The 26,405-nt window shown below is 41.3% G+C and overlaps 1 protein-coding gene across 25 annotated transcripts in view; it reads right to left on the reverse strand.

The window, feature by feature from the left end:
• ak7b (adenylate kinase 7b) overlaps positions 1 to 26,405 on the reverse strand; it is a 157,022-nt gene that overhangs the window by 119,582 nt on the left and 11,035 nt on the right. For 19 of the 25 annotated variants that reach the window (XM_077555289.1, XM_077555284.1, XM_077555288.1 and 16 more), the window contains 2 exons: positions 20,304 to 20,387; positions 2,880 to 2,968 (listed from right to left, as the gene is read on the reverse strand). The exons of 2 other annotated variants lie outside the window; for them this stretch is intronic. In XM_077555289.1, coding sequence (XP_077411415.1) covers positions 2,880 to 2,968; positions 20,304 to 20,387 — 173 coding nt within the window. The remainder of the gene's footprint in view (positions 1 to 2,879; positions 2,969 to 20,303; positions 20,388 to 26,405) is intronic. 4 more of the 25 variants (XM_077555303.1, XM_077555307.1, XM_077555302.1 and 1 more) reach the window with 2 other exon arrangements.

Consider the following 26,405-nt stretch of genomic DNA (forward strand, 5'->3'; position numbering starts at 1 on the left):
TCTCAGCTCATCCAGCTTGCTCTTTAAGGACCTCACGTTGCCGAGCAGCAAGGACGGCAGCGCTGGTCTGCATCCTCTCCTCCGGAGCCTTTGGCGTGCTCCACCTCGTTGTCCTCTCCTCCGGCGGCGTTTCCCTGGGTCTGCTTGCCGAATCTCCTCCGGCAGGTCGGGGGGTGGTGTGTTGCCTGTTGAGCGGAGGGCCCAGAGCGCGTCTCTGATGTAGGACAACAAAAGCCATGTCGTTCCTTTGTTCTTTTGTTTACACACGCCATGAGTTGTTGTTGTAGATTAGGCTCCGTTCGGAGCCCCGACGTGTGCTTTAACTCGCGGTAGGAGTCGCGGACAGATTGAGCAAGTGGCTCATAAAAGTTAAATAAGGAAAAGGTTAGAAGAACTGCAGCTTTCCACGGAGCCCGTGTCTCAGACGTGCTGCGCCAACGTGACCGGAAGCGGAAGCTCAGTAGGCCCTTGAGTATGTCCAGTAACACCACTAATGAGTCTCCAGGAGGATCTTATGCAAGTACGTGAAGGATGGACTTTTAATTTATGTATTCAAGAATATACAGATCATGTAAAATCTTAAAACTATTTGTACTAGTACTAGTAGCGGCCGTGGCTCAGGGTGTAGAGAAGGTCGTTCAGAAACCAGAAGGTCGGGTGTTCAATCCCCACTCTCCCCAAGTCATGTGTCGTGTCCTTAGAAAAGGCACTTCACACACATTGCCTCCAGTGCTAATCACACTGGTGTGCGGAAGTTGCAAATGTTTGGTGGTGGTTGGAGGAGCCATAGGCGCACACTGGCAGCCATGCTTCCATCAGCCTGCCCCAGGGCATCTGTGGCTACTTAAGTAACTTACCACCACCGTAGTGTGAATGTGTGAGTGCATGAATAATGTATGAAGTCGATTAAAAAGCGTCTTTGAGTGTCTAGTAAATCGGATGCATTATTATTATTATTATAGTAGGACGCCCAGTCCTAGTGCATTCCCGAGTCTGGACCAACAGAGATCAAGCCATCCAACTGCTGATCCAATAAGCCACACCCCAAATGTGGGCACCCCAAGTCGGACACAGACAAAGAGACACCCCACTACCCCACTGGAACCGAGACACTGAGACAGAGCCCCCATTCGTCAAAAAGACGGACATCAACTTGAATGTCGACGCACAATTACTGCTTTCCTGGCAGAAGCTGCAAAACAACTTAAAAGTTTTGCCTGAGGAGACAAAAAAGAAAAAGGGAAGCTACCCGGATAAAAGGACAGCAACATTTGTCCGGCTTTCACTCGCTGGCGGGAGCCCAAAAATGCAATGCGCTTGTCCTCATGGGAAATGTGATATTCCTTCAGGCATAACATTACCGTTTTTGTCCATATGGCGCCGCCATAATCAACAAACTGAAAGTTCCTTGGTGTTGCTTTAAAAGCTAAAGCACTGATGGTCAGGCTCTACATAATATCTGTGACGAAGCCTGGTATTGTAACTACAGAAAAATGGATGTAAGATGTTTTGATTTTGGGATAAGGTAACAAAGAAAACCATGAATTGAATGATTTTGGGGAATGGAGAGACACACAGGAAACGGTGTCACATCACGGCAAGCATAATCCAAATCGGGTGGGGTTGGTGGGTTGGTCCCTGGACGCTGTTGGTAGGTTCTTTTCTGCCGGGCGGGCTGGTCGTGGTGAGCTTTTATGTCCCGACGGAACTTTTATGTCGAGCTATGTGTTTGACAGCTGAGAGGTATGGATAGTCTTGAGTCTGGCCCGCTGGATGTGGAAGACGTTGAATAAATGTACTCTGCAGTGTTGGGAACATTAGTTTAGTAAAGTAATTATAGTTACTCATTACTTGCTTAAAAAACTAACTATTTTCGCTACTTTAAAAAAAAAAGTTTTATATCAAATAATTTGGATTTTTCATTTTTTAAATATTATTATTATTTTTATTATAGTTATTATTATATTTTTATACAAGGAATTCAAATTAAGTCCAGGTTTTATAGGGTGTTTTCATTTATTTTTGTGAATATTTGTCACACAAATGCCTTGACTTGTCATATAATAATAATCATAATAATAATAATGTGTGCACCATCGCTGTGACGCAATGGTCAGAATGCAAGCTGACCTATCCATGACCTGTGAGGCCATGTCACAGGTGAAAACTGACCTAGCGGCATCCAACAACACCATGGCTCAAATGAGAATGGACGTCGATGGCTGCGGCCCGCTCGCCTGATGGGGTGAATCCTGTTGGTGGCTTCTGGAGACTGATTTGACAATTCCAAACGACTGGAAATGGTCACAAACGATACATGCAAAGTTCACTCAAGATGAACTGATGGTAACGTGTAGAGTAGTGATGTCAAAGTCCGGTCCTCGAAGGTCCTGCATGTTTTAGAGGTTTCCCATGTTCAACACAGCTGATTCATATTTAAACTCATCAGCAGGCTCTGCAGGAGCCTGATAATGTTCCTGATCATCAACTCAGGTGTGTTGGAGAAACCTCAAAAATATGTAGGACTTAGGCCCTCGAGGACTGGACTCTGACACGTGGTGTAGACGCACGTTCTATTGGGACTGAGTGACAACAATGTGCCACAATGACTGTCAAAATTAGGGTATAAATTGTGTCTTTGATGATTGAAGCGTCGAAAATGAATTCAGAGGACGGGGTTCAATAAGCCACGGCTTCAACCTGTCAGCCCTTTTTTTTCCAGATGTTGTTTATGTCGCGAATGAGATGTCATCGCTGACGTCCTGTTGTTATATGATGTCCGGGGGCAAAAAATTGTCTATCTAGCAATAGATATTAAACAAATTTAATTAATTAATGAAAGAAAAAACATTGAATTAAGTATTGCTGTTGTTTCCAACCTTGCAAGGTCACTGACGTGAATCGTGGGAACAATGTTGTTGCCCTCTCCAAAGACTGGTATTTCATTTTCTTGTCCCAGCCATGACATCTATGAATCCAGAATAAAATGTGGTTACAATAAAATAAAACACCATTACACAAAACTAATAAACTAATTGTGCTTGATACCCTATGTATTTTTTGGGCCATTTTTCAGAAAATATGAATGATAACACAAAAACCTTTCTTTCACTAATCGGTAGTGCTTGGGTCAAGCCATTTATTATGAAACGACTGCGTTCATTCTTAAAATCATAATGACTTGAGAAACTGCACAAATGACCCTGATCGAAAGTTTACATACCCCAGTTTTTAATACCGTGTATTGCCCCCTTTAACTTCTATGACAGCTTGGAGTCTTTTGTGGTAGTTGTGGATGAGATCTCCACAGCAGGGATAGGAATCGAAAACCGGTTCTTGTTGACAACCGGCAATTCCTTGCCATCGTTTGCCATTTTTGCTAATGATTCTCTTATCGATTCCATGTAGGGTGATGATGTCACCACACGCGCGACATTTCCGTGCGCGTCGAGCAACAAACATGGCATCATGCTCGAAAGTTTGGTGACATTTTACAAGGAAAGCCAACAACAACAATATTTGCAAATTGGATATTTCGTTTAAGGGAAGAACCACTACCATTATGCAAAAGTATTTGCACATATCATGCGATAACTGTCCATTGTGTTTGTGAGCGCTCCGGAGGACTCAACCCAGCAGCAGCACCTACAATCCAAGTGTCCTCTCCCATCAACACTGCAGGTAGAAACTATGTCAGCGCCCGTTAATGTTAAAGCCCATATCTCACTAAAGGGCGTCTGCTTGCGGCCCGCGAGTGTTGTGTTTTTCATCAGGGTTCATTCAAGGTTGCAAAATGTGCAAAGATGTACAGAACGAACCATGACTTAAAGCAACACTTGTTACCTCCACACACTCTGCTCATAAACAGCTCACGGGAGTCACACTCCAATCTACTGGTTGCCTCTGTTTTGACTGAGGCAGGAAGAAGAGTTTTTGAGTGCTCAGTTCATATGACTGTTGAAATGTTACTAGAGTGGACATTATAGTCACAAAATAATCTAGGTTGTATTTTGTAAATTTCTGCAGATGATTTAAAAAAAAATTGTAATATTTATTTTCAAATCTTTTGTTTCTTTCTTTTCTTTTTTTTCTGGGGACCCCATGGCACCCCATTAACTCTTTGACTGCCAGACGTTTTCAGAAACGGGATGTCGCCAGTGCCAGCCGATTTAAGCATTTTGACTGATCTTTCAAGGTTCACAGAAAATGTTGTGTTTGGACTATGGAAACACACATACTACCAAATGAAAGATCTCATCTTTCATCAGAAAAAAAAGTTTGTTTCTACCTTATTCCGTTCTTCAGTAATCAACAATAGAAATGGTTAGTTTCACCGAAATGCTGTTTTGAAACAAAAGCGGAGAAAAAGAGCTTTTTGTGAAACAATGTTATTTCATGCACTCTAGTGGATTGTACACTTCTTTTTGTCCATGAATGATGCCACAAACACCTAAATAGTGCTTTACTTCTGTAAAACGCTATCACCAACAATGAAAAAGTGTTTTTTGGTTGCAAAATACGTTTATTTCCATTCAACAGTGTAACAATTTGACAAAACAATTTCGCAAACTATTTACAAATGTGTGCAACTGTGGTACTATTTACAATTATGTGGATGTTTCAAATACAGTTTTTCTTTTTGTAACGCTCTCCTGCGTGCAAGGAGAGGGACCAGGATTTGCACAACAGATTACTTTCACTTTCGATTGTCCCTTTCGCGTGCAGACGTTACACTTTCTTGACGGCCTTTTTTTCCGGGGAATAGCAAGTAGCAGACTGTACCCACTCCTCCGATGAATATGCATTGGACTCGGGGCACTCTTCGTTGTCCGATTGAACGTCCGCCTGAGCGTGCTCCGCGTTTTCCGGTGTTAGCATCGCTAGCCCGTGAACCTTTATGACGTCGTCATAGCCGCCGCGTCAGCGCTTCCAACTTCGGCGTCAACCTCGGAGTCACCATCATCATCATCATCAATGTGCTCCTTAGCGTTGGTCGATGCCTTTCGTCTTTGAAAAAAATTCCCACGTGTGAGCTGCTTGCAACCGCCATTGTTCGCTTTAGCTCCGCCTCACGTCTTCTACTGCCGCGTCAACGCTTCCAACCTCGGAGTCACCCTCATCATCATCGATGATGATCATCGTTGTCATCAATATGCTCTTTAGCGTTGGTCGATGCTTTTCGTCTTTGAAAAAAAATGCTCGAGCGTGAGCTGCTTGCAAACCGGTCGCCATGTTCTCTTCTCTTCCCTTCCCCAGCCATTGTCCCCTCTAGCTCCGCCTCACGTCTTCTACTGACGCCTACCCAATCTTGTCAAAAGAGAGTCATCGCTGCCCTCTAGGGGCCAAAAATAGTCATTAGGCTCACTCGACCTGCTTGAAACTTTCACCACAGCTGGGCAAGGCTTTACTTCACCCGTTTCAAAAAAAAGAAAAAGAAAATGGGTGGACGTCTTTTAACGTCTTTGGCGCTCCTCCGTAGGTTTTTGCAGAACGTCATTTAACGTCTTTGGCAGTAAAAGAGTTAAGGAGTCACACACTTAAACTTAAACTGTTGGGTTTGTAAAGCCATGTTTCTTTTAAACATGTTCACAGATACAGCTAACATAAAAAAGTGGATGCTAATCTATTTATTCTCCTTTTTACAAAAAAATAAATCGATAAGAGAATCAATAAAGAATTGAATTGCTAAGCAGAATCGAAAATGGGATTGTAATCGTAAAAATCGTATCAATTCCCATCCCTACTCCCCAGAGTGGCTCAATGATATTGAGGTCAATAGATTGAGATGGCCACTCCAGAACCTTCACTTTATTCTGCTGTAGCCAATCGGCCTACATTTTCGGCTCGACTTGACTTTGTGTACAGTGTTCCCTAACTTTGGGGGGTGTTATGGGCGATTTATGCTTCTACTAAGCCATAACTAAGCCACCACACAGTTCCGACCCTTCTAAACACTTGTTAACTTTGTAAATATATTAAGAAAAATAGCAGCATAAATAAAGAATACAGTAAATATGGGAGGAGTGGGGGGCGGCCCGGGTGGACAGGTGGTATAATCTCTGAAAAACCCGTGAAATAGCGAGGTACAGCCCAGGATGAACCCCTTAAATGTATGAAATTTGGACCCAAATACAAATCCATGATATAGTGCAGGGGTGGCCAAGTTCGGTCCTCGAGAGCCACGATCCAGCCTGTTTTCCATGTTTCTCTCCACTAACACACCTGATTCATGATCAGGATCGTTGACAGGCTTCTGCAAAGCTTGCTGATGAGCTGATCATTAGAATCAGCTGCGCTGAAGGAGGAAGACATGGAAAACAGGCTGGATAGTGGCTCTCGAGGACCGAACTTGGCCACCCCTGATATAGTGAATCCGCGATAAGTGATCTTCCACTATCATCTCACAATTACTGTATAGAAACCATGAATATTTACCAAAACACAACATAACAGCACAAAACTGTGCTACAAACATCATTAGGAGCAGTTCAAAATAAACAATTATCTAATAACATGACAAAAAATTCAATGGCATGCACTCAGAAAAGTGTGACCACTGCCTACATAAAAAAAAAATAAGACAACAAAGTGGCAATTCATGTAATTGAATATATTTTACTTATTTTAACTTTAATTAATTACCATCAATGTTTTTTTATTTTATCCAATTTGTTTGATATAAAAAAAAATGTAAGTAGTGAAAATAGTTAGTTTGCCTGGTAACAAGTTACTTTAAAAGTAATTAATTATAGTTAATTATTACTTAAGTAACTGAGCTAGTAATTGAATTACTTCATAAAGTAACTTGTTACCAGGCAAACTAACTATTTTCACTACTTACATTTTTTTTATATCAAACAAATTGGATAAAATAAAAAAAATCGTATTATTATTATTATTATTAATAATTATTATTATTACTATTACTATTATCCATCCACCCAGCCAAGCATCCATTTACTTAACCGCTTATTCCTCAAAAGGGTTGCGGGGGTGCTGGAGCCTATCCCAGCTGGCTTCGGGCAGTAGGCGGGGTACACCGCTGGTTGCTAGGCCAATCCAGGGCACACAGAGACGAACAACCATCCACACTCACAATTTAGGGACACTTTAGAGTGTTCAATCAACCTGCCATGCATGTTTTTGGAATGTGGGATTGAAACTGGAGTATCCGGAGAAAACACACACAGGCACGGGAAGAACATGCAAACTCCACGCAGGAAGGCCAAAGCACGGACTTGATCTCACGTCCTCTGCTGGGAGGCGGACGTGCTAACCAGTCAGCCTCAGCCACCGTGCCTGTTTAGCAAGCAGACTAGTGTGTAGCGATAATTGATGTTGTCTTTTTGGACAAATTAGTTATTTGATCGGCGTTTGAGGAAATTGTAATTCCCTCAATCGCCTATAGGGGCACCACGTTCTGTTTACTTTCACTTTTGGAGAAACACAACGGATAAAATCCAAATCCTCATTTATTTATTTATAATCTGAAGTCGCCACTTTCAATGTTCGTGGTTCTTTGTATCAATAAAATAATTACTAATCCACTCGGACACAAGCACGATTGAGAACAAATTAAATTTAGAAAAACATGCATTTATTCACTACGATTACACATACAGAATCAAAACACTGCCTACCTAACTATCATACGGTGAAAAGAAAAGGAATAAAAATTGAAGCTAATAAAAATAAGAAAGGAACAATTTAATGAGATAGAAAGGAAAGGTTTGACTTGCCAAATCTGTGAGATATTTGAAATGGAAGTTGCACCAGCAATGTGTCAAATTGGCTATGAGGAGAGTGAGTGAGTTGAATCGAGCCAGCGGAGGGAAGGTCGATTAAAGAAAAAATCAAGTTGCTCCCAAAAGGCAAGAAAAAAAAAATTATACAGTTAGATGACGTACGACGCAGCTCGAGGCTCCCGGCAGATGAGGGGCATTGCAGCTCGGCTCAAGGTTGATGGCGCTTTCAGGCAAGGTCGGGGGGCTTCAGCCGAAGTTGTACTCTCGGCGCGCGAGGAGGACCGCGTCTCAGCTGCCCAAATCCAGCTGCTGAGGCAGAGATCTGTTGCGTGCCTGCGTCCCGAGGGAGACTAGCCGTTGAACCAGCTTGCGCCGCGACGGGACGCTCAGAGGATGGAGCAGGTACGGGTTGACGCACGGGGAGTGTGTGCTGCCAGAGTCCAAACTGTGGTCGCTGGGTGACACACGGGGTCATAAAAAAAATTGTGCCACTGAGGTGGGACGAAACACAAAAAGAAAAAAAAAGGGAAAAAGGAAGAGCAGAAGTCTCTCTGGCCGGTGGTGGGCGCCAGGGTTTGGAGCACGGCGGCGGTTCGGTGTGATCGGCAATTCCGAGACACTTGGTTGTTCAGGGAACAGAGATGCCACGTTGTTGAAAAATGTAGGGCACCGGAGAGTCCTTTTGTTAGTTCTAGGCCAGACGAGGTGAAAAAAGGGGAAAAAGGTGAAGCAGGAACGAGAGGGCTGGAACAAGAGCGCGAGGTTCGCGCCGGCTGTTTTAAAGTTGCGGGACATGTCCATCACAACGAGGGTGCGGGCTGCGTCCCTTTTTTGGCTCAACCCAAGACAGAGATTAATTAAATTTGGTTAGGTTGGCAAGTCAAGTTCTTCCAAGCAAAGCATGTTATCGTTACACATATCAACTAATAACGTATCATGAGATCATTTCGTTCTTTCCTGACTAATTCAATAATCTCTGGGTTTACAATCATCATTCCTGTTGAATTACATATGACATTCTCCTTTATAGACATAACAACATGACGTGAAACATTCAGTTGTGCGTAAGTTCACTAGTATATGATAAATTTCTTATATGAAATGTGTACGATTACTTTGTGGTGTATAGGTGTTTTATGTGAGGGCAGTTCCGATCGTGACCACTTGGAGGCACTCTGGTTACGCGTCACCTCCAAGGAGGCTAGAATGTACTGACCAGGATTCCAACGGACCTTTTGGCTAATGTTGTTTTATGCCTTGATAAGAGTTTGCAGACTGCCAGTCTGCCCAACACTCAGATGTCAGCAGTGGTGAAGATGAGGCTGTTCTATAAAATACTTTGATGCCATAAACTCGTGGTTCTGGTTGCAACAAACATTCACATCCTGGTGAGATGGCCTGTGGTTGACTTTAAAAGAGTGTAATCTATTTTGGATTGTCTCTGGTTTAAATAAAAGGGGGAGAAACTGAGATAGCTCACCCAACCAAGGTTGACTGAACGCACATTTCCAAGAGGGAAATGTTAATGAATGGAAGAGAAAAAAAATAATTGAGGGTGACTGGTCTATAATTGTTACAAGTGATAGGACTGCTTATCAGTCCCCAGACCACTTTTATGGTCTGGTCTATCTACAGGAATCAGCTATGAGTTTTTTTGTGGAAACAACGCTCCTACGGAAGTTATACGGTACCACAGTGCCCTCCAGCGGTCACTATCAATATTATCCTCAAGAATCCTGCTGCATAAACGGACTCTATGTATTTGACTGACATCAAGTGACTTCTGTTGTTTATCTTTGTACACAACCTGTATGTCTATCTCAAATGAATTATGTGTGTAACTTCTACAGCCATCTAAATTAAGCTAATTAGGAAGCTTAGCGGATTTAATAACTTTATGATTGCGGTAGTGTTTGAAATGTGTTCAGAATGATAAATGAAGCATCTGGCTTGTCAATTCTGATTAAAAAAAAAAACTCAAATGCTATCCCAAAAGCTTGGTCTCATTCGACCAAGTCTGCTTTTTGCGCACGGAAGAGGCGGAGACTGCTTGATCACCTGCCAGCGTGCAAAGAACCTCCCTCTTTGTCCACGCTCTCTTGCCAACGCTCTCTCTGGCCCCATGAACTGCTCCTGACCAACACAGAGACGTGGTCGCCAAACATGATGAGAACGACCACGTGGGTTTGTTTCTTGAGCCACAGACTTGCAACCGCACCATGTACCCCAAAGCGCGCGTGTCTGTTCCTGCCGAGAGCCAATCCACCTACCGTCCAATCTCTGAATCACGCAGCATCCCACTGACCCGGTGACTTTTACGCACCAAGCCGCTGTGAGCCAGCGACACACTGTCTTCTACTCCAGCCGTGCGCCAGCAACGCCTCGCAACACCCAAACCAACTGAACTGGGCTTCACCCGTCTCGGACTTTGCTGCGGCCACTCAGCCGCGCAAGAACTTTACCACCAACCGGGATTTGTGCCTTCAGAGGACCTGCCGCGGCCTCTCAGCCGTGCGCCCATCACCTTCAGAGACTCCGGTGCAGCATTCCAGCTGCTCATGTTTTATTTGAAGTTACAGATTTATTCACAGATTTAAGGGGGATTCATTATGACCCGCGGCCGTCCGAATTGGCTTTTTGTCTTCTTTTTTCCCTTTTTTTTTTAGCTGTACAAAGTGATGATTTACATCAAATTATATTAAATTACAGTCAGTGTTGGGCAAGTTACTTCCAAAATGTAACTATTTTCACTACTTAAAAACCCAAATAATCGTTACAATTATTATTATTATGATATTTCTATACAAGTAATTCAAATTACGTCCAGGCTATGTAAGGTGTTTTCATTTATTTGTGTATTTATGTCACACAAATGCCTCACTCCATTATATGACACATCATACAATAATAATAATAATAATTTATTAAATTTGGAGTGGTGATGTATGTTACAACTACAGCAATCAGAATAATAATACAAATAAAATAAATACTGGATAGATGGTGATTTGTGGCACATATGTCATTTACAGGTAATTTGTAGACAGTCCCTCCAGGATTTCCCGGGCATTTTTTTTATGATTGTTGCGGGCTAAAATAATCAATAATAGATAAAAGAAATTGCCAATGCTATTAAAATATACAGTGCTTAATGCTATCATGGCCAAAATCATAGCCATAACTACTACTATATTTACTCCTCAGAATCATCAGCTTCCACTTGATCTCTCTGAAAAACATATACTTTTGTACTGTACACTTTCAAATATGAGAGTATGGTGATGTATCTTCAGTTTATAATTCTACACATATAAAGACGTGTTTAATGATTGATTTACGTCAGAAAACTGCCCAACTCTAGGCTTAACATGCATCATTCACATACAAATGTCACTCCATCGCCTCCATGAGTGAGCGTATTTCTTTCAATATTTTTTTGATTGCTGGCGCTATTAATTACACTAGGTGAGTGTGTCGCTATGACTTACCGGTATCGCTGTTATGGTGCTTGTTGAGTCGCAATATGGCTCTTAGTGGAACATGATTGTGAACAAATCACTCCTCATGGCGGCCGTTTTTCGGCAAATCTCGACTGTTATTTTTGCAGGTAAGGACGTGGACTCTTTGCTAAAATGCTAAAATATGCTAAGCCTCAAGGTCCAAAAGGAAGAAGGACGACACGTCCGTCACGTTGTGACACGCTTCCTTTAGCACGTCCAAAATAAAAGCCACGATACATTTCAGCTGTCAAGACACTTTTATTGTGACGAGTTCCAACAACAACAGTGCCTCTAACAGTGCTCAAATTACATTTTCAGAGCTAGTCACAGCACAATGTCTTGTAAGCTTACTTCGAGTCTTGGATCTAATAAATAAACGCAATAACGAAACGCATTTCTCATACATTAAAGATAACGGCGTTTCAAATATGGGGAGAATAATTAGTTAGATTAGTCCGTTAATGAGAAAAAAACGGAGTTACCTAACGCAGTTAGTTTAAACGCCGTTATTCCCAACACTGGTAAAGATGAGTTTATATTGCTAAATGTCATGCTCCTCTTAACAGCAACAGTAATACAATTTATTTTTTTATGTATTAAAGTAAACTTGATCTAACAAGTAATAGTCATAGATGAAGTATAATTGATAACTAAATTGACACATGAAATTTTAAATTGACATTTGTTGCAATATTAGAAATTCAGCCTTGCAGGCGCTTCATTTAATATGCACGGCAATGACGTGACGTAAACACAAGTAGACGTCTCCAACTCTCCATACGTCGCCTCATTTCCCTAAAACATTTCTACCTCCTCCTGCCTCCCTACTCTGGCAATATGAGATTGATCAGGCAAGGACTTACATATAAATTCAATTGATAAGGTGATCCCCGACACCACGTATGACCATATGTACTTCCGCAAACCGGTGTCACATGACGTTGTGTTTTGGGTGTACGTCACTCAACGTTGTGCTTTGTGCTTAATGTGAACAAGTACATTAAAAATAAATATATGAATGAATTAATAAATTAATAAAAATAAGTCAGAATTGGGCAGCATGCCCTGCAGTGTGGAACGTAGCCTAATTATTTAATGTGGTGTGCGGTAGTTTGTCCAATTGACTTTCTTTAGAGTGATGTCATGGGCCATTGGAGCTCTTCTCTTGGCCCAACACTACCAGAAATCCTGCCTGGGGTGCCAAGTTGCTTAGGAACGCCACTGGATTAACTCATAATACACTCTTTTCATTTCCTTTATTTAACCATGTAAAAAACCTAAAAAAAAAAAACCTATTCCAAAAGTTATAACACCATAAAAGCATACTACACAATATATATACAAAATCCTAATCATATTTATATGAAATAAATTAAACAGCAAATTAAAAAAGAGTTACATTGTCAACATTAGTTTCACGTTCCTTTAAATGGTCCTCAACCCTTATGATCATGTCGAAATGTCCTTCAACAAGAAACTGAACCTTAATTTGCTCCCAGCCAGACCTGATGAATGGGACGATTTTCTTGCATGAAAAGGAAGCAGCATATTTGAAAGCTTTCTTACCCAGCTCTGTCCTGACCTTAGAAATATGATGCTGAGTGAATCCAAAGCACCTTTAACTGGAAAACTGATTAAAATTTACTACGTATCTGAAACAACAGCAATTTAAGGTGCAAGATATACCAAATATCTGAGTCTTTTAGAATTTGTTTGGTTTATTTGAGCGCAAGTACTCGCACGCGCACCATGCACGAGCTTGACACAGAGGCTGCAGTTATGCCTTAGGCGAGAGGGGGCCCTAACCGGTCGCGATTAAAAAAAGTGACAAACTCCACAAAGTACCGTAAAAGCCCGATTATAAAATTATATGTGTGGCTTGTATCATAACTGCATATCTGATGTTTTTAACAAAATAATCCGCTAATACTGTATATCTATAGTCTGCGCTGCTAGCTGGTATAGCAAGTGGCATGCAGGCTAAACCATGTTTATTCAGGAGTCTTTCCATGAGGACTATTTACTTGGGGTTTAAAACAGTGTGCAATAACCGACCCAGATTATACCATTGGCCACAATGCAATGTGAGATTCTACTTAAAGTACGGCATTTGAAAATTAGAAGAGCAATTATTCTGTAGTTAGAACAATTAGTCAACAATGTGTGTGAATATGTTTTGAAGTTTAGTTTCCGGGCAATATGTCATATTATTAAGTTCTGAATCCAACCGGAATTTGTTCATTGACGTAGGCACAATATGCGAATGATCATTTTAGTCCAGCCTGTACTAAATATCCATCCATTCCGGGGTTGGGTCGCGGGAGCAGCAACTTTAGCTGAGAAGCCCAGCTTCCCTGAACCCAGCCACTTCATCCAGTATTTCTGGTGGGGGTGGGGATGCAAAACCATTTCCAGGTCAGCCGTAAATTGTAGTTTCTCCAGTGTGTCCTGCGTATTCCCTGGGACCTTCTCCCGGTGGGACGTGCCCGGAACTCCTCACCAGGGAGGTGTCCAGAAGGCTTCAGATGCCCAAGCCAATCAGATGCCCATGCCACCTCATCTGACTCCTCTGAATGTGGAAATGCAGCGGCTCAAGCCTACTGAGAAGCCCAGACTTCCCTGAACCTAGCCACTTCATCGAGTATTTCTGGCGGGGGTGGGGATGCATAACCATTCCCAGGTCAGCCGTAAGTTGTAGTTTCTCCAGTGTGTCTTGCGTCTTCCCTGGGGCCTTCTCCCGTTGGGACGTGCCCGAAACACCTCACCAGGGAGGTGTCCAGAAGGCTTCAGATGCTCAAGCCAATCAGATGCCCAAGCCACCTCATCTAACTCCTCTCAATGTGGAAATGCAGCGGCTCAAGCCTCTCTCGAATGACCAACCTCGTCACCCTATCTCTAAAGAAGAGCACCAGACTCACCCTGCAGAGGGAACTCATTTTGGCCGCTTGTTTCCCTGATGGGCACGGTTGAACGCTTTCTCCAAGTCCACAACAACATGTAGGCTGGTTGGGAGAACTTCCATGAACCCTCGAGGACCCTTTTCAGGGTGTAGAGCTGATACACAGTTACACGGCCAAGACGAAAACTATACTCCTCCTCCTGAATCAGAGATTGACTACTCAACAAGCCACCTCTCCAGCACACCTTAATAGACCATACCAGGGAAGCTGACAAATGTGATCTACCTGTAGTTGAAACACACCCTCAGGCTCCCTTTCTTAAAAATGGGTACCACCATCCCAGCCTGTCAATCAAGAGGAACATTTCCAAGCAATGTTACAGAGGCGTGTCAACCACAACAACCAGGAACTTCTGGGGCAATGCCACCAAGGATCTTTTAATCACCATGGTGACCTCAAACCCAGAAAAAGGAGAGCTTGCTTAAGAAGGCGGGTTGGTGGAATTGAGGAGGTCTTCAAAGTATTCTTTCCACCGACTCACAAGGTCTTGAGTCGAGGACAGCAGCGCCCCATCCCCACTTTAAACAGTGTTGATGGTGCACTGGTGTCCTCGCCTAAGACGTCGGAAAGTGGACCAGGATTTCCTCAAGGCCATCCAAAGTTGTTCTCCATGGCCTCACCAAACTCTTCCCACGCTCAAGTTTTTGCCTCAGCGACCACCAAAGCTGAGTACTGCTTGGCCAGTCAGTACCCATCAGGAGTTTCTCAAATCCTACAGGCCAATAAGGAACGACAGGTCTCCTTCTTCAGCTTGACGACATCCCTCCCTTATGCGTCAATGAATAACGTAGCTAGCTGCAAGAACTAATGTGAATTGCAGGATGTAAGAATTATTTTGGAGGATTATTATACATTTGCCGTGTTGAAGTAAATTGCCTCTTGGGAAACACAAGTCAACGTAATAGTGTAGTAATTTCTGTTTAGGATTGCTATGTATTGCAAAGGAGTGTTATTGTATTTGGTGAAGTTGCAAGTGGACGACTCAGCTGCCGAGTGGGGACAACTGATAAGAAGACGTGACGCACGTCAACGCCAGGGCCCCCTGGACTTGCATGCCGTACCTAGAGAGTGTGAAGTGAGATAGGAGTTGTTTTTCTCTTTCTGTCATGTAATCAGATGCCCCGATTGGTATATAAGGGGACTATTTGAATGATGAACCAAGAGAGACTCTGTACCGATCAAACTAAGGCTGCAGTTTTCTCTTCCTCATGAGCAATAAATTTGGAACCAGATGCTTCTTCTCTCTTTATTTGATAAATGTCTACATCTGAACCTGACATTTAAATTGGTCCTTCATAGCCGGATTGCAACATACCGGAGGTGCCCAGAGGCAGAGCCGACGACCAAGAAAGACCGTGGCCACGGCAGCTGTCCCTTTGGGACTGGACCTCGGCCCTGTTTCTGGGGACTGAAAGTTGAAGCAATCCAGGAAGAGAGAAGGCAACACTGGTAGGACACTTATATTTTCATTGGCGGATTTTTGGTAAATAAGTGTCTGTTTAAAGTTAAGGGCGACGGTGTCCTACGCGCGTTTAAACTCCGTGGAGAAGAGGGCGACGGTGTCCTGTACGTACTTAAAACTAAAAAAGACAGAGGAGTCTAGAAAACAGAGGGGAGGGGAAAAGACAGAGGAGTCTATAAAACTGAGGGAGGGGAAAAGACAGAGGAGTCTATAAAACTGAGGGAGGGGAAAAGACAGAGGAATCAAAACCGTAAGAATACTAGTCAATGTTGCGTAAAGAGACAGAGAGTCTATAAAAGAGAGACAGAGAGAGTCTATAAAAGAGGGCAACGGTGTCCTACGCGCGTAAATAAAGAGGGGGTGTGAGTGGAGGTTCGCTACCTCGGTGTGAGTGGAGGTTCGCTACCTCATTATTGTTTGTTCGGGGATTTAAAGTCAGTTTAATCTCCTTAAGAGAATCGCTGACTCCAACATGGAGAAAACAAATAGCAAAAAAGCCAACAAGAAAGACCCGAAACAACAGTTAACATGTAAGGACTGCAAGTTTGTAGAAAACCAATGTCCTTCTAAAACAAAACATTTAAATTTGTGGATAACGAAATATGAATTTGCTGGCCAGCTTAATACACAAAAAATATTTAACTTGCAAGTTTTTTGTTTTTGTTTTATTAAATAAAAATCTTTATAAGTGGGCCGCTATATTGACACATGGTGTGACCCATGTGTCAACAGGGGGAATGGTAGGACGGATACACAGAATGTATACGACATATGGCTTTAATTTATTCTCAAATTTTTTTATTATTATTATTATTATTATTTATTATTATTAACAGTGGCAACGAAGCCAGTTTGGCCGATTACATGCGAAAAACATTAGAGAAAAGAGATGAAATTACCAGAAGGCGATTGTGCTTCTCTCCAACAGGAAGAACTAGTAGCTCCAGGAGACTGGGTACTGATCCGAAGCCTCAAAAAGAAGCACTGGAATTCTCCAAAGTGGGAAGGCCATCATCAAGTGCTGCTGACCACGCCGACGGCCATAAAGATTGAAGCAAGTAGCACTTGGATACATCTTACGCATTGTAAAAAGGTCATCTCAACCGACAAACCCAACAGGGAGGGTGAGCGAAAGTCTGATTCAAAGGTGGGAGCAGATATATAGAATCTGAAAATACCTGCGGTCAGTGAAGTTTTCCAAGACGCCTAACCTAATTAGGGGTTCTCGGTCGACATGGCTATTGCGTGGATAAGATTTGCGGTACTATGTTGTGTGGTCTTTGTGACCGTGAAGGCTATTCATTCACCAAATCACGCACTGATAAACAAGAATAGAGGATTTTCATATGGGTAACACCCAATAGAAATGTAGACCGAATCAACTGCATCCATTACAATGTACAAAAATTGGGGAATTATACTGAAGAAGGATTTATAGCTGTCAGAGAACAATTGGCTGCAACATCACTCATGGCGTTCCAGAACCGCATTGCGGTCGACATGCTACTGGCAGAGAGAGGTGGCGTTTGCGCTATGTTTGGGGACCAGTGTTGTACATTTATACCAAACAACACATCTCCAGATGGGTCCCTCACGAGAGCCATTGAAGGCCTGCGCACCCTGAATCGAAAGATGATAGAACACTCAGGTGTGTCCACCTCAGCATGGGACGAGTGGTGGGAAAAAAAACGTTTGGAAAATATAAAAGTTTGGTATTTTCTGTCATGATTTCTATGACTCTGTTCACCTCAGTTCTTGTGCTGTGTGGATGTTGTTGTATTCCCTGCATTCGCGCATTACTCGTCCGACTTGTCTCAACCGTCGTCGCTCCCACAAATTGTAAATTACAAGAGATGTACCCTTTGCTTATTTCTGCAAATTGTGGTGATGGAGGGGACACTAATGACCAAACCAATGATGAGATAATTTCTCCTGCCGTCCTATTTTACACACCTTAAAACTTAAAACAGAGAAAGGGGACATGATGGAATGTTTAAGTTTGTCATCCAGTAAATGATTCAACTAAATAAAACCTTTAAATCAAAGTTCTTTTGATGACAAATTTTTTGGAGGCAAATGTAGAATAAACAGGAGGGAAATGTAAGAATTATTTTGGAGGATTATTATACATTTGCCGTGTTGAAGTAAATTGCCTCTTGGGAAACACAAGTCAACGTAATAGTGTAGTAATTTCTGTTTAGGATTGCTATGTATTGCAAAGGAGTGTTATTGTATTTGGTGAAGTTGCAAGTGGACGACTCAGCTGCCGAGTGGGGACAACTGATAAGAAGACGTGACGCACGTCAACGCCAGGGCCCCCTGGACTTGCATGCCGTACCTAGAGAGTGTGAAGTGAGATAGGAGTTGTTTTTCTCTTTCTGTCATGTAATCAGATGCCCCGATTGGTATATAAGGGGACTATTTGAATGATGAACCAAGAGAGACTCTGTACCGATCAAACTAAGGCTGCAGTTTTCTCTTCCTCATGAGCAATACATTTGGAACCAGATGCTTCTTCTCTCTTTATTTGATAAATGTCTACATCTGAACCTGACACAGGACACATTGATCATCGACACGTCGATTTATATATCCTGGCGTCCACTATAAAAAATAAAATCATGTGATTACCCCAAATTTTTTCCACATTGTTTTTGTGGGCAAAGTCAAAATCAGTAAAAAAAAATAAAAATAAATTGTCCAATGACCATGGTCAGGATACCAATTAGGAAAGGATAACACTGTCAATTGTGACAAAAAAGGGTAAAACTGAAATCGCACAAGCGTCGTAATATTGGAGCAGCGTGAATATTGTAGCATGTGGAAAGACTTAAGAGGATGAAACGGGACCCTCATCTTGCTAAAAAGGTAAGACCTTGTCACGAAAATGCTATAGGTCCTATTTATGTTGAGCAATGCACAATAAAACCACCACTAACTAACGTCTCGACATTCTGGAAGCGTGCACAATGCTGGCTTCCATTCCGCTTTTCGCCACAGGGGTCACAAATCTGCAAAAACTGTATCTTGCGACATGCATCTTTAAATTTGCAATGTAGTAATAATCTTCATATTGTCAGTCCCTATCACTTATCTGCACGTCAGCCACCAAAGCTCCTCTAGTCTAGTCACATTACATAAACGATGCTTACATGTGCTATGCTAATACCTAGATTAACGGGGGGGGGGCTTGGTGGGGGAGAGGGATTGGTACGGGTGGCTGGGGGGGGTTGTGGGCGGCGGGGGCTGGTTTGTGGTGGGTGGCGGGGCGGGGCGGTCGTGGAGGGAGCGGGGCCTGTGGGCCGGTGGGGTGCCTGGTGGGCCTGCCGTGCACCGTTCTGCTGCGTTGGGATTGAGGCGTGGGCCGTGTTGGGTGGGAGGCGCTCCTGGGTTTGCTCTCCGGCCGGTGGCCCCTGCGGGGCCCGGGGGTTGGGCCTTGGCGCTGCCGCAACCTGGGCGGCCCTGGGGGGTTGTGCTTGCTCTGTTCTGGCCGGGGCCGACGGCTCCCCTCTTTGGTGAAGGTTTTCATGCATGCCAGATCCACTACACCAGCATCTACCAAAATTCAAACACAATCTGCTTCTTCCTCTGGTCGTTGAATCGGTGGAGGCTGATGTCTGTGGATCTCACTCTGCTTCATCTATCCTTCCTTCCTTTCCTCAGTCTTTCCTTTGGTCTCTTGAGGTCTCCCTAATTGGTTGGAATTTAGATGTTTCTCGGGTTGGTGAAAGATTCTGGTTGGTAACCCGGTGGGTAGTAGGTGATGTCTGGTCAGTGCTGGATTTTACTTTTCTTTCTTTTCTCTGATCCTTCCTCGGGTCTCCTGACAACCTCACGACTAGCTGGATTCTAAAGTATTCGGTTTAGGTGAACGGTATGGGATTTTTAATGGGTTTTAGGTGAATTAATGAGCACGCACACACCCGCACATGCACATATTCACGCACATACAAAAAAAAGAAAAAGATAAAAATAAGAGAGAGAGCAAGGATGATGACATGTCGAATCGGTAAGATTGAACAATAATGAGCTCTGAAAAAAAAAAACTGCAATAAAAATTTACCCCCCAGCAATTGTCAAAGACGTAAGACAACCATATATGACAGACAGGGCATATGGTGCTAAAGGAAGGATAGTTGTTGAAACTGGAGAATGTCAGTGTCAGTTGCGTAGAACGATGTTTGGAGGGAGAGAAAAAAAAAACTTTACTTTTGGATCAGGTCGGCTCTTTTTCACATCTTTTTCAGCCATCGAACACTCAAGCCATCTCCTTAATTGAACATTTGTATGTTCTTTGATGTCTATACCAGTGAATTTGGCACCACGGATATCATTCTCTGACAAAATTAGTAGATTTAGGACAGTAGACATCTCGCTAGTAGAATGTTTACATCCGTCTAGCATGACCGGCTAGCCGAGTTTGACCCCCTCGCTAGACTCATGAATATTTATTGAGTGTGATGAAGTATATCTTGCGACATTGCCATTGCAACTGACTCTTAAATGGGGAGGGGAGAGGGAGGAAATGAGAAGCCTAAATAGCAGGAAGTATTAAACAGGCAATGCTATCAAGGCATCCATTGCAACCTTTTTTTATATGAATAGGTTAAAGTAACAATAAGTTATGAACTCTCACTTTGAAAAAGAGATGAAAGACCTGTTCCCCCACTCCATACTGAAGTCCTGACACCACAACATATGTGGAAAACAATGCTCTGTCCTAAAAGTAAAACAAAAGGGAAAAAAGGGGGGTGAAATCATGCAACATTATTTGTAATGAAAACAATTCACAGTTCAATTATAAGGAATATACAATTTCTGGAGGAATTGCGTGTGAAACAATTTCTCCAGAAAGGTGCAGTTTTGTTTGATTGGGTGGTGTCTGGTGACTCAGTACTGAATGGTTTTCTGAGTCCCCAAGGTGAGGTGGGATGGATTTTCTCGGCCAAGGAGAAGTGTTCATTATCACATATTTAGACTGGTATATGAACAATATTTGAGAGTATGTGTATTGCAGGCTGGTAACGCTGTGAATTTCTACACTGTGGAATAAATAAAGGTGTATCTTATTTTATCTTATATTGTGTATGTGGAAGAAGTTTTAGATCTTTGAGTTTATCTCATAAAAAATGGGAACAAAAAGAAGTGTTGCGTTTATATTTTTGTTAAGTGTATTTTAATGTATGTAGAATGCTTGTGGAATGTTTACAATAATAATAATAATGTGAAATGGCATTGAATATAATAGATGTTAAATAATTGAACACTGATTATTACATCAAATTGGACTTGGACCAAAATCTGTTTCAAGCGGGATTCAAACACAGATCTCCCACACCCTAGGTATGTGCTTTAATTAACCACTCCACTATTGTGGACTTATAAAAATCAGTGACACGGTATGTAATTATATTGAATAATGCAGTATAATACTGAAAGCTGTCGTTGAATTTGCAGATTGCCATGTTGAATGAGTGAATTTTTGTATTGAAAATTTAGAATAGTATTGAACAAAAATTATAATGTGTTTCACTTTCTTGGAAAAATGGCTGGGGTTAATGGATGTTAAATAAGTGGACAATGATTATTATTTTAAAACCCAAGATACGAACCATAGTCTCCCAGTTACTAGGCAAAAAATTATCCACTGAGCTAACTGACCTATTAAAAAAAAAAACATGAAACGGCATAATTATATTGAGTGAATAATACTGAAAGGTGTCATTGAAAATGCATGTGGATTTTATGGGTTTAATCTACATTTCATTTTTTAATAATGCATAATGATATTTAGTAGGGCTGGGACGATTCACTATCATGATCCAATCCGATACCTTTGTTGTGATCCGATATCTACTGCAATACTTTTATTTTTTTAAACTTTTTTTTGGGGTGGGTACTTAAATATTGACGTTATTAACCTTAAAATGTGTAGTTTGAAAAAAAAAGGATAATTTTTCGAGTATGCACAGGTCCTACAAGTAGATATACAGTAAAAAGTGTACACACCCCTTTTAAAAGGTTTTTGTGATATAACGAGCTGACAATAAATCACTTCAAAACTTTTTCCAATTATCAATTTGAATGATCACCTATACAGTTCAACATTGAGAAAAAAAAATTAATGTTTTTTTTAGGGAAAGTATAGGTAACCCTTTCGTTACACATTAGTTAAAGATGAAGTCATGAGAACTCATATTGAACTAATAAATTGTAAACATGAAAAGATTAGGAATAAATATATAATTTAATAAATATATAATTTAATTATAATTAATATTATATTAATATAATTAATTTACAAATTGTTAGCTAATAATTTGTAAATGCATTAACAAAAGATGAAGTCATGATGAGCTATTATCTGAAATCATGATGAACTAATAATTTGCAACTATTGGAGAATTATGAACTAATAACTTTCAAATATTAACTAATGATTAACTCATCCATTACTAGTCATTAAAATGCATACTGCATACTAATTATTAAAATGCATAAACAAAATATAAAGTCATGTTGAGCAAATGTTAACTCATATTTAAGTACAGTAATTTGCAACTATTAAAGAATTATGAACTAATAATTTCCAAATATTAACTAATGATTAACTCATGATTCAGAAATACCATTAATAATAATTAAAATACATAAGTAAAAAATGAAGTTATGATGGGCAATTGTGAATTCATGTTGAAAAATGTGTGTCTGTGGTATTGACTGTAATACAAACCTCTTTGCAGATCCATTTCAACGTTCAATATTGGTGATTCCGCCAATATTTGTAGGCTGTTACCATTTACAACTTGTATTTTAATGTGAACAAATTCTCTGCAAATGCCTTACTACCTTTTGTTATCATGAACAAACTATATTTTCGTATCAACAATTCATTTACTCATCTTTTTTCATTCCATATTCTAAAGTGTTAACACATCATCATGTTCAAATGCTTAACCATGTTACCTGCTAACATTTGTTATCATGAACAAACTATATTTTCATATCAACAATTTATTTACTCATCTTTTTTCAACCCCTATTCTAAAGTGGCAACATATTATCATGTTCAATTACTTACCATGTTATCTGCTACTATTTGTATATCATGAACAAGTATCTTTTCATGTCAACAACACGTGTACCATTTCTCACCTGATAAAGTGACCACACACGTATCAATCGTGCCAATCTAAAATCATAACATATTTTTCAGACAAATGGCTTTGAGGATAACAAAATGTGTACTACCATTCCAGTAATAGTATCAACAACTTGAAAACAAAAAGGGTTTTGAACAGGCAGCCCTTTTAACTAACTAGTAAAATGTAGCTGTATGGACCAGTTTGGTTTCTTAGGTTCACCTCTAGGAAGAATTAATTTAATTAGAACCAATAAATCAACACATGTGCATGCACACACACAGACACAATAAGCAACTGGAATCACGAATGTGTTAAATGGAAAGAACATTTATTTACACACACACACAAAAATAATAAATCAAAACATATATTATGTAATATTATATTATGTAATATTTACAATCCCTGCACAACCTACCTGCGCACAACAAACTGGGGCCCAAAATAATGACCAAATAATTGTTCCTCCAAATGGGCATTGTAATTGTTCTCAGTGTTGTGGTATGAACATCAAAGTTGTTTGTCAAAGTGATTAGTCGAAGTGCACTCTTGTTCAGTCAAGTCAACTGCAGTTCACAGGCCTACTACGACAGTGAGATAGGATCTTGAAAGTCCAGCTACTTGGAAAATGAGGCAGGCACAAGTTCAGATCAAGGGTTGCTCACCATCTCCCTCGTCATGGAGAACTCAAAATCCAGTTTTGACCTTTGTCAATGGTCAACAACCTAGCCTGTATTGACCATTTGCACCGACGTCACGTGATCATGTGACTGCCCTATGACGGACGGCGGAAGGAAATGATTGTTGAATGGAAGTGGATGTGACCTGGAGCGACTTGGTGACTTAGCGACTTTGTGACTGTTATTTTACAAATTAAAAGTTATTATTGCCCATGGAGCCATGGAATCTACTACTTCAACCAAAGTTCGCCTCTCAGTCGAAGTTGCACATTTAGTCGGGACTCATAGAGCGCGATATTTACTTAAGTTGGAGATCGCTAGTTTGAAAACAGCCCCTTCAGTTGCCTGCAATTTTTACCAAATTAATCAAATCGCCGACTCAGCCGGAATTCACAGCACACGACCTGTATTATTATGTAGTCAATGCTGTCTCTTCTCCTTACACTGGGGCTGATTCAAAAGCTTGTCGCTGGCTGAGTCTCTGGGACGAGATGCTACGCTCACACCGGGGGACAATATAACCCGTAATGCAAAGGTAAAACCTGTTTATCATGCTAACTGACTTATTTTTACATAGTGCGTTCTATATTGAAACGCTGTGATGATGATGGGTTTCCCATGAGGGCTGTGACATCACGCGCAAAAGGTCAATACAGTAAAACACGACTATTAACTCTTTGACCGCCAAAAACGTTTAATAACGTTTAGTAAAATCCAAATGAGTGCCGCCAAAAACGTTAAAAGACGTTAACTATGTTTTTTAATGGAAACGGGTGGAGGAAAGCCTTGGCCAGCTGTGCTCAAAGTATCAAGCAGATCGAGTTAGTATAATGACTATTTATGGGCACTAGATGGCAGCGATGACTCTCTTTGGACAAGATCGGGTAGGAGTCAGTAGTAGAAGACGTGAGGTGGAGCTAGAGTGTTGAGGGGAGAATGGCTGAGGAAGCGAAAATGGCGACCGGTTGCAAGCAGCTCACGCTTGAGCATTTTTTTCAAAGACGAAAAGCATCAACCAGTGCTAAAGAGCACATTGATGATGATGATGGTGACTCCGAGGTTGACGCCAAAGTTGAAGCGTTGACGTGGCGGCTTCGACCACGTCGTAAAGCCTCACCGGCTAGCGATGCTAACGCCGGAAAACGTGGTGCACAACCGAGCACATCTGCACAGGCGGACGTTCAATCGGACGATGAAGAGTACCCTGAGTCCAATGCATATTCATCGGAGGAGTGGGTACAGTCTGATCACGGAGAAGACACTGGTTCTGGACAACAATGCCACCATGAATAGAGTGGATAAGATGGATCAGAACATCTCTTACCACCCATTCATGCGGAAAACATTGAAATGGCACAAAAAAATGTGTTGCCTATCTATTTCAAATATGCATGTTCAATGCATATATCCTGCACAAAACAAAAAATCCTGGGAAGTGCCAACACTTTTTGGAGTTTATCCAGCTAGGTGGTGAGAGGGTGGCTGTTACCACAAGACAAGGAGGAGGAGGAAGTTATTGCAGGTATAGGAACTGAAGGGCATGAGGAAGCCAGAAATAACACCAGGTCACCGTATCATGATCCTGAGAGTAGACTTGATGGCAACATGGCCAAACACACACTGCAGTACATATCTGCTACTCCCCGGAAAAAAAAGGCTGGCAAGAAAGTGTAGGGTCTGCACGCGAAGGGGCAATCGCAGTGAAACTAATCTGAGGTGCAAATCCTGCTGCGTCCCCTTGCACGCAGGGGAGTGTTACACAATATACCACACTTAAAGAAAAATTGTGTAGTTGAAACATCCACACAATTGTAAATAGTAACACATACACACACCACACATGCACAGTAGCACACATTTGTAAATAGTTTGCCAAATTGTTTTGTCAAATTGTTACACAATTGAATGTAAATAAACTTATTTTGCTATCAAAAACACTTTTTCATTGTTGGTGGTACTGTTTTATAGAAGTAAAGCACTGTTTAGGTGTTTGTGGCATCATTCATGGAAAAAAAAAGTGTCAAATTCACTAGAGTGCATGAAATAAAAAGCTTGATGTCTACGTATTTTGGTCCAAAACAGAGCATTTGGGTGAAACTAACCTATTTTCTATTGTTGATTACTAAAAAACTGAATGGGGTAGAAACAAACTTTGAGAGTTCAATCTTTCATTTGGTAGTATCTGTGTTTCCATAGTCCAAACACAAAATCTTCTGTGGACCTTGAAAGATCAGTCAAAATGCTCTAAATCAGCTGGCACCCACATGTTCTCTTTTCTGAAAATGGTTGGCAGTCAAAAAGCTAACTGTACTGATCAAATATTTATTACAGTCCTTTCTATACATCACAGTAATAAAAAACAGTTATCAGCATACGCTATCACAAACTGTATTTGCAATAGGTTTTCATTAGCTACCATGCTACAGCTTGGTGATGCTAGCGGTTAGCATTGTTTAGCGCATGAAGCTAACTCACCAAAATGAGTCGAAAGACGATTGAAACTTCAACTTACTGTCCCCAAACTCAGTTCCCGCTGATTAAAAAACAATAATAGTGTTTATTGACATGTTAATTTTATTTTATTTTTTTCCCCCCTTTTGAGAGAGCTCAGTATTGTTCATTCGGTAATTTTACCGATTCGACATGTCATCATCATTGCTCTCTCTCTTTTTTTTTTTTTGTTTTATTATTTTGCATGTGCGTGAGTATGTGCATGTGCTGGTGTGTTTGTGTGCATGTGTGCGTGCGTGTGAGTGTGTACTCATTAATTCACCTAAAACCTATTAAAAATCCCATACCGTTCACCTAAACCGAATACTTCAGAATCCAGCTAGAGTCGTGAGGTTGTCAGGAAGGATCAAAGAAAAGAAAGGAAAGTGAAATCCAGCACCGACCAGACATCACTACTACCCA

Source organism: Vanacampus margaritifer, chromosome 1 (genome assembly GCF_051991255.1).
Source record: "Vanacampus margaritifer isolate UIUO_Vmar chromosome 1, RoL_Vmar_1.0, whole genome shotgun sequence".
NCBI lineage: Eukaryota > Metazoa > Chordata > Actinopteri > Syngnathiformes > Syngnathidae > Vanacampus > Vanacampus margaritifer.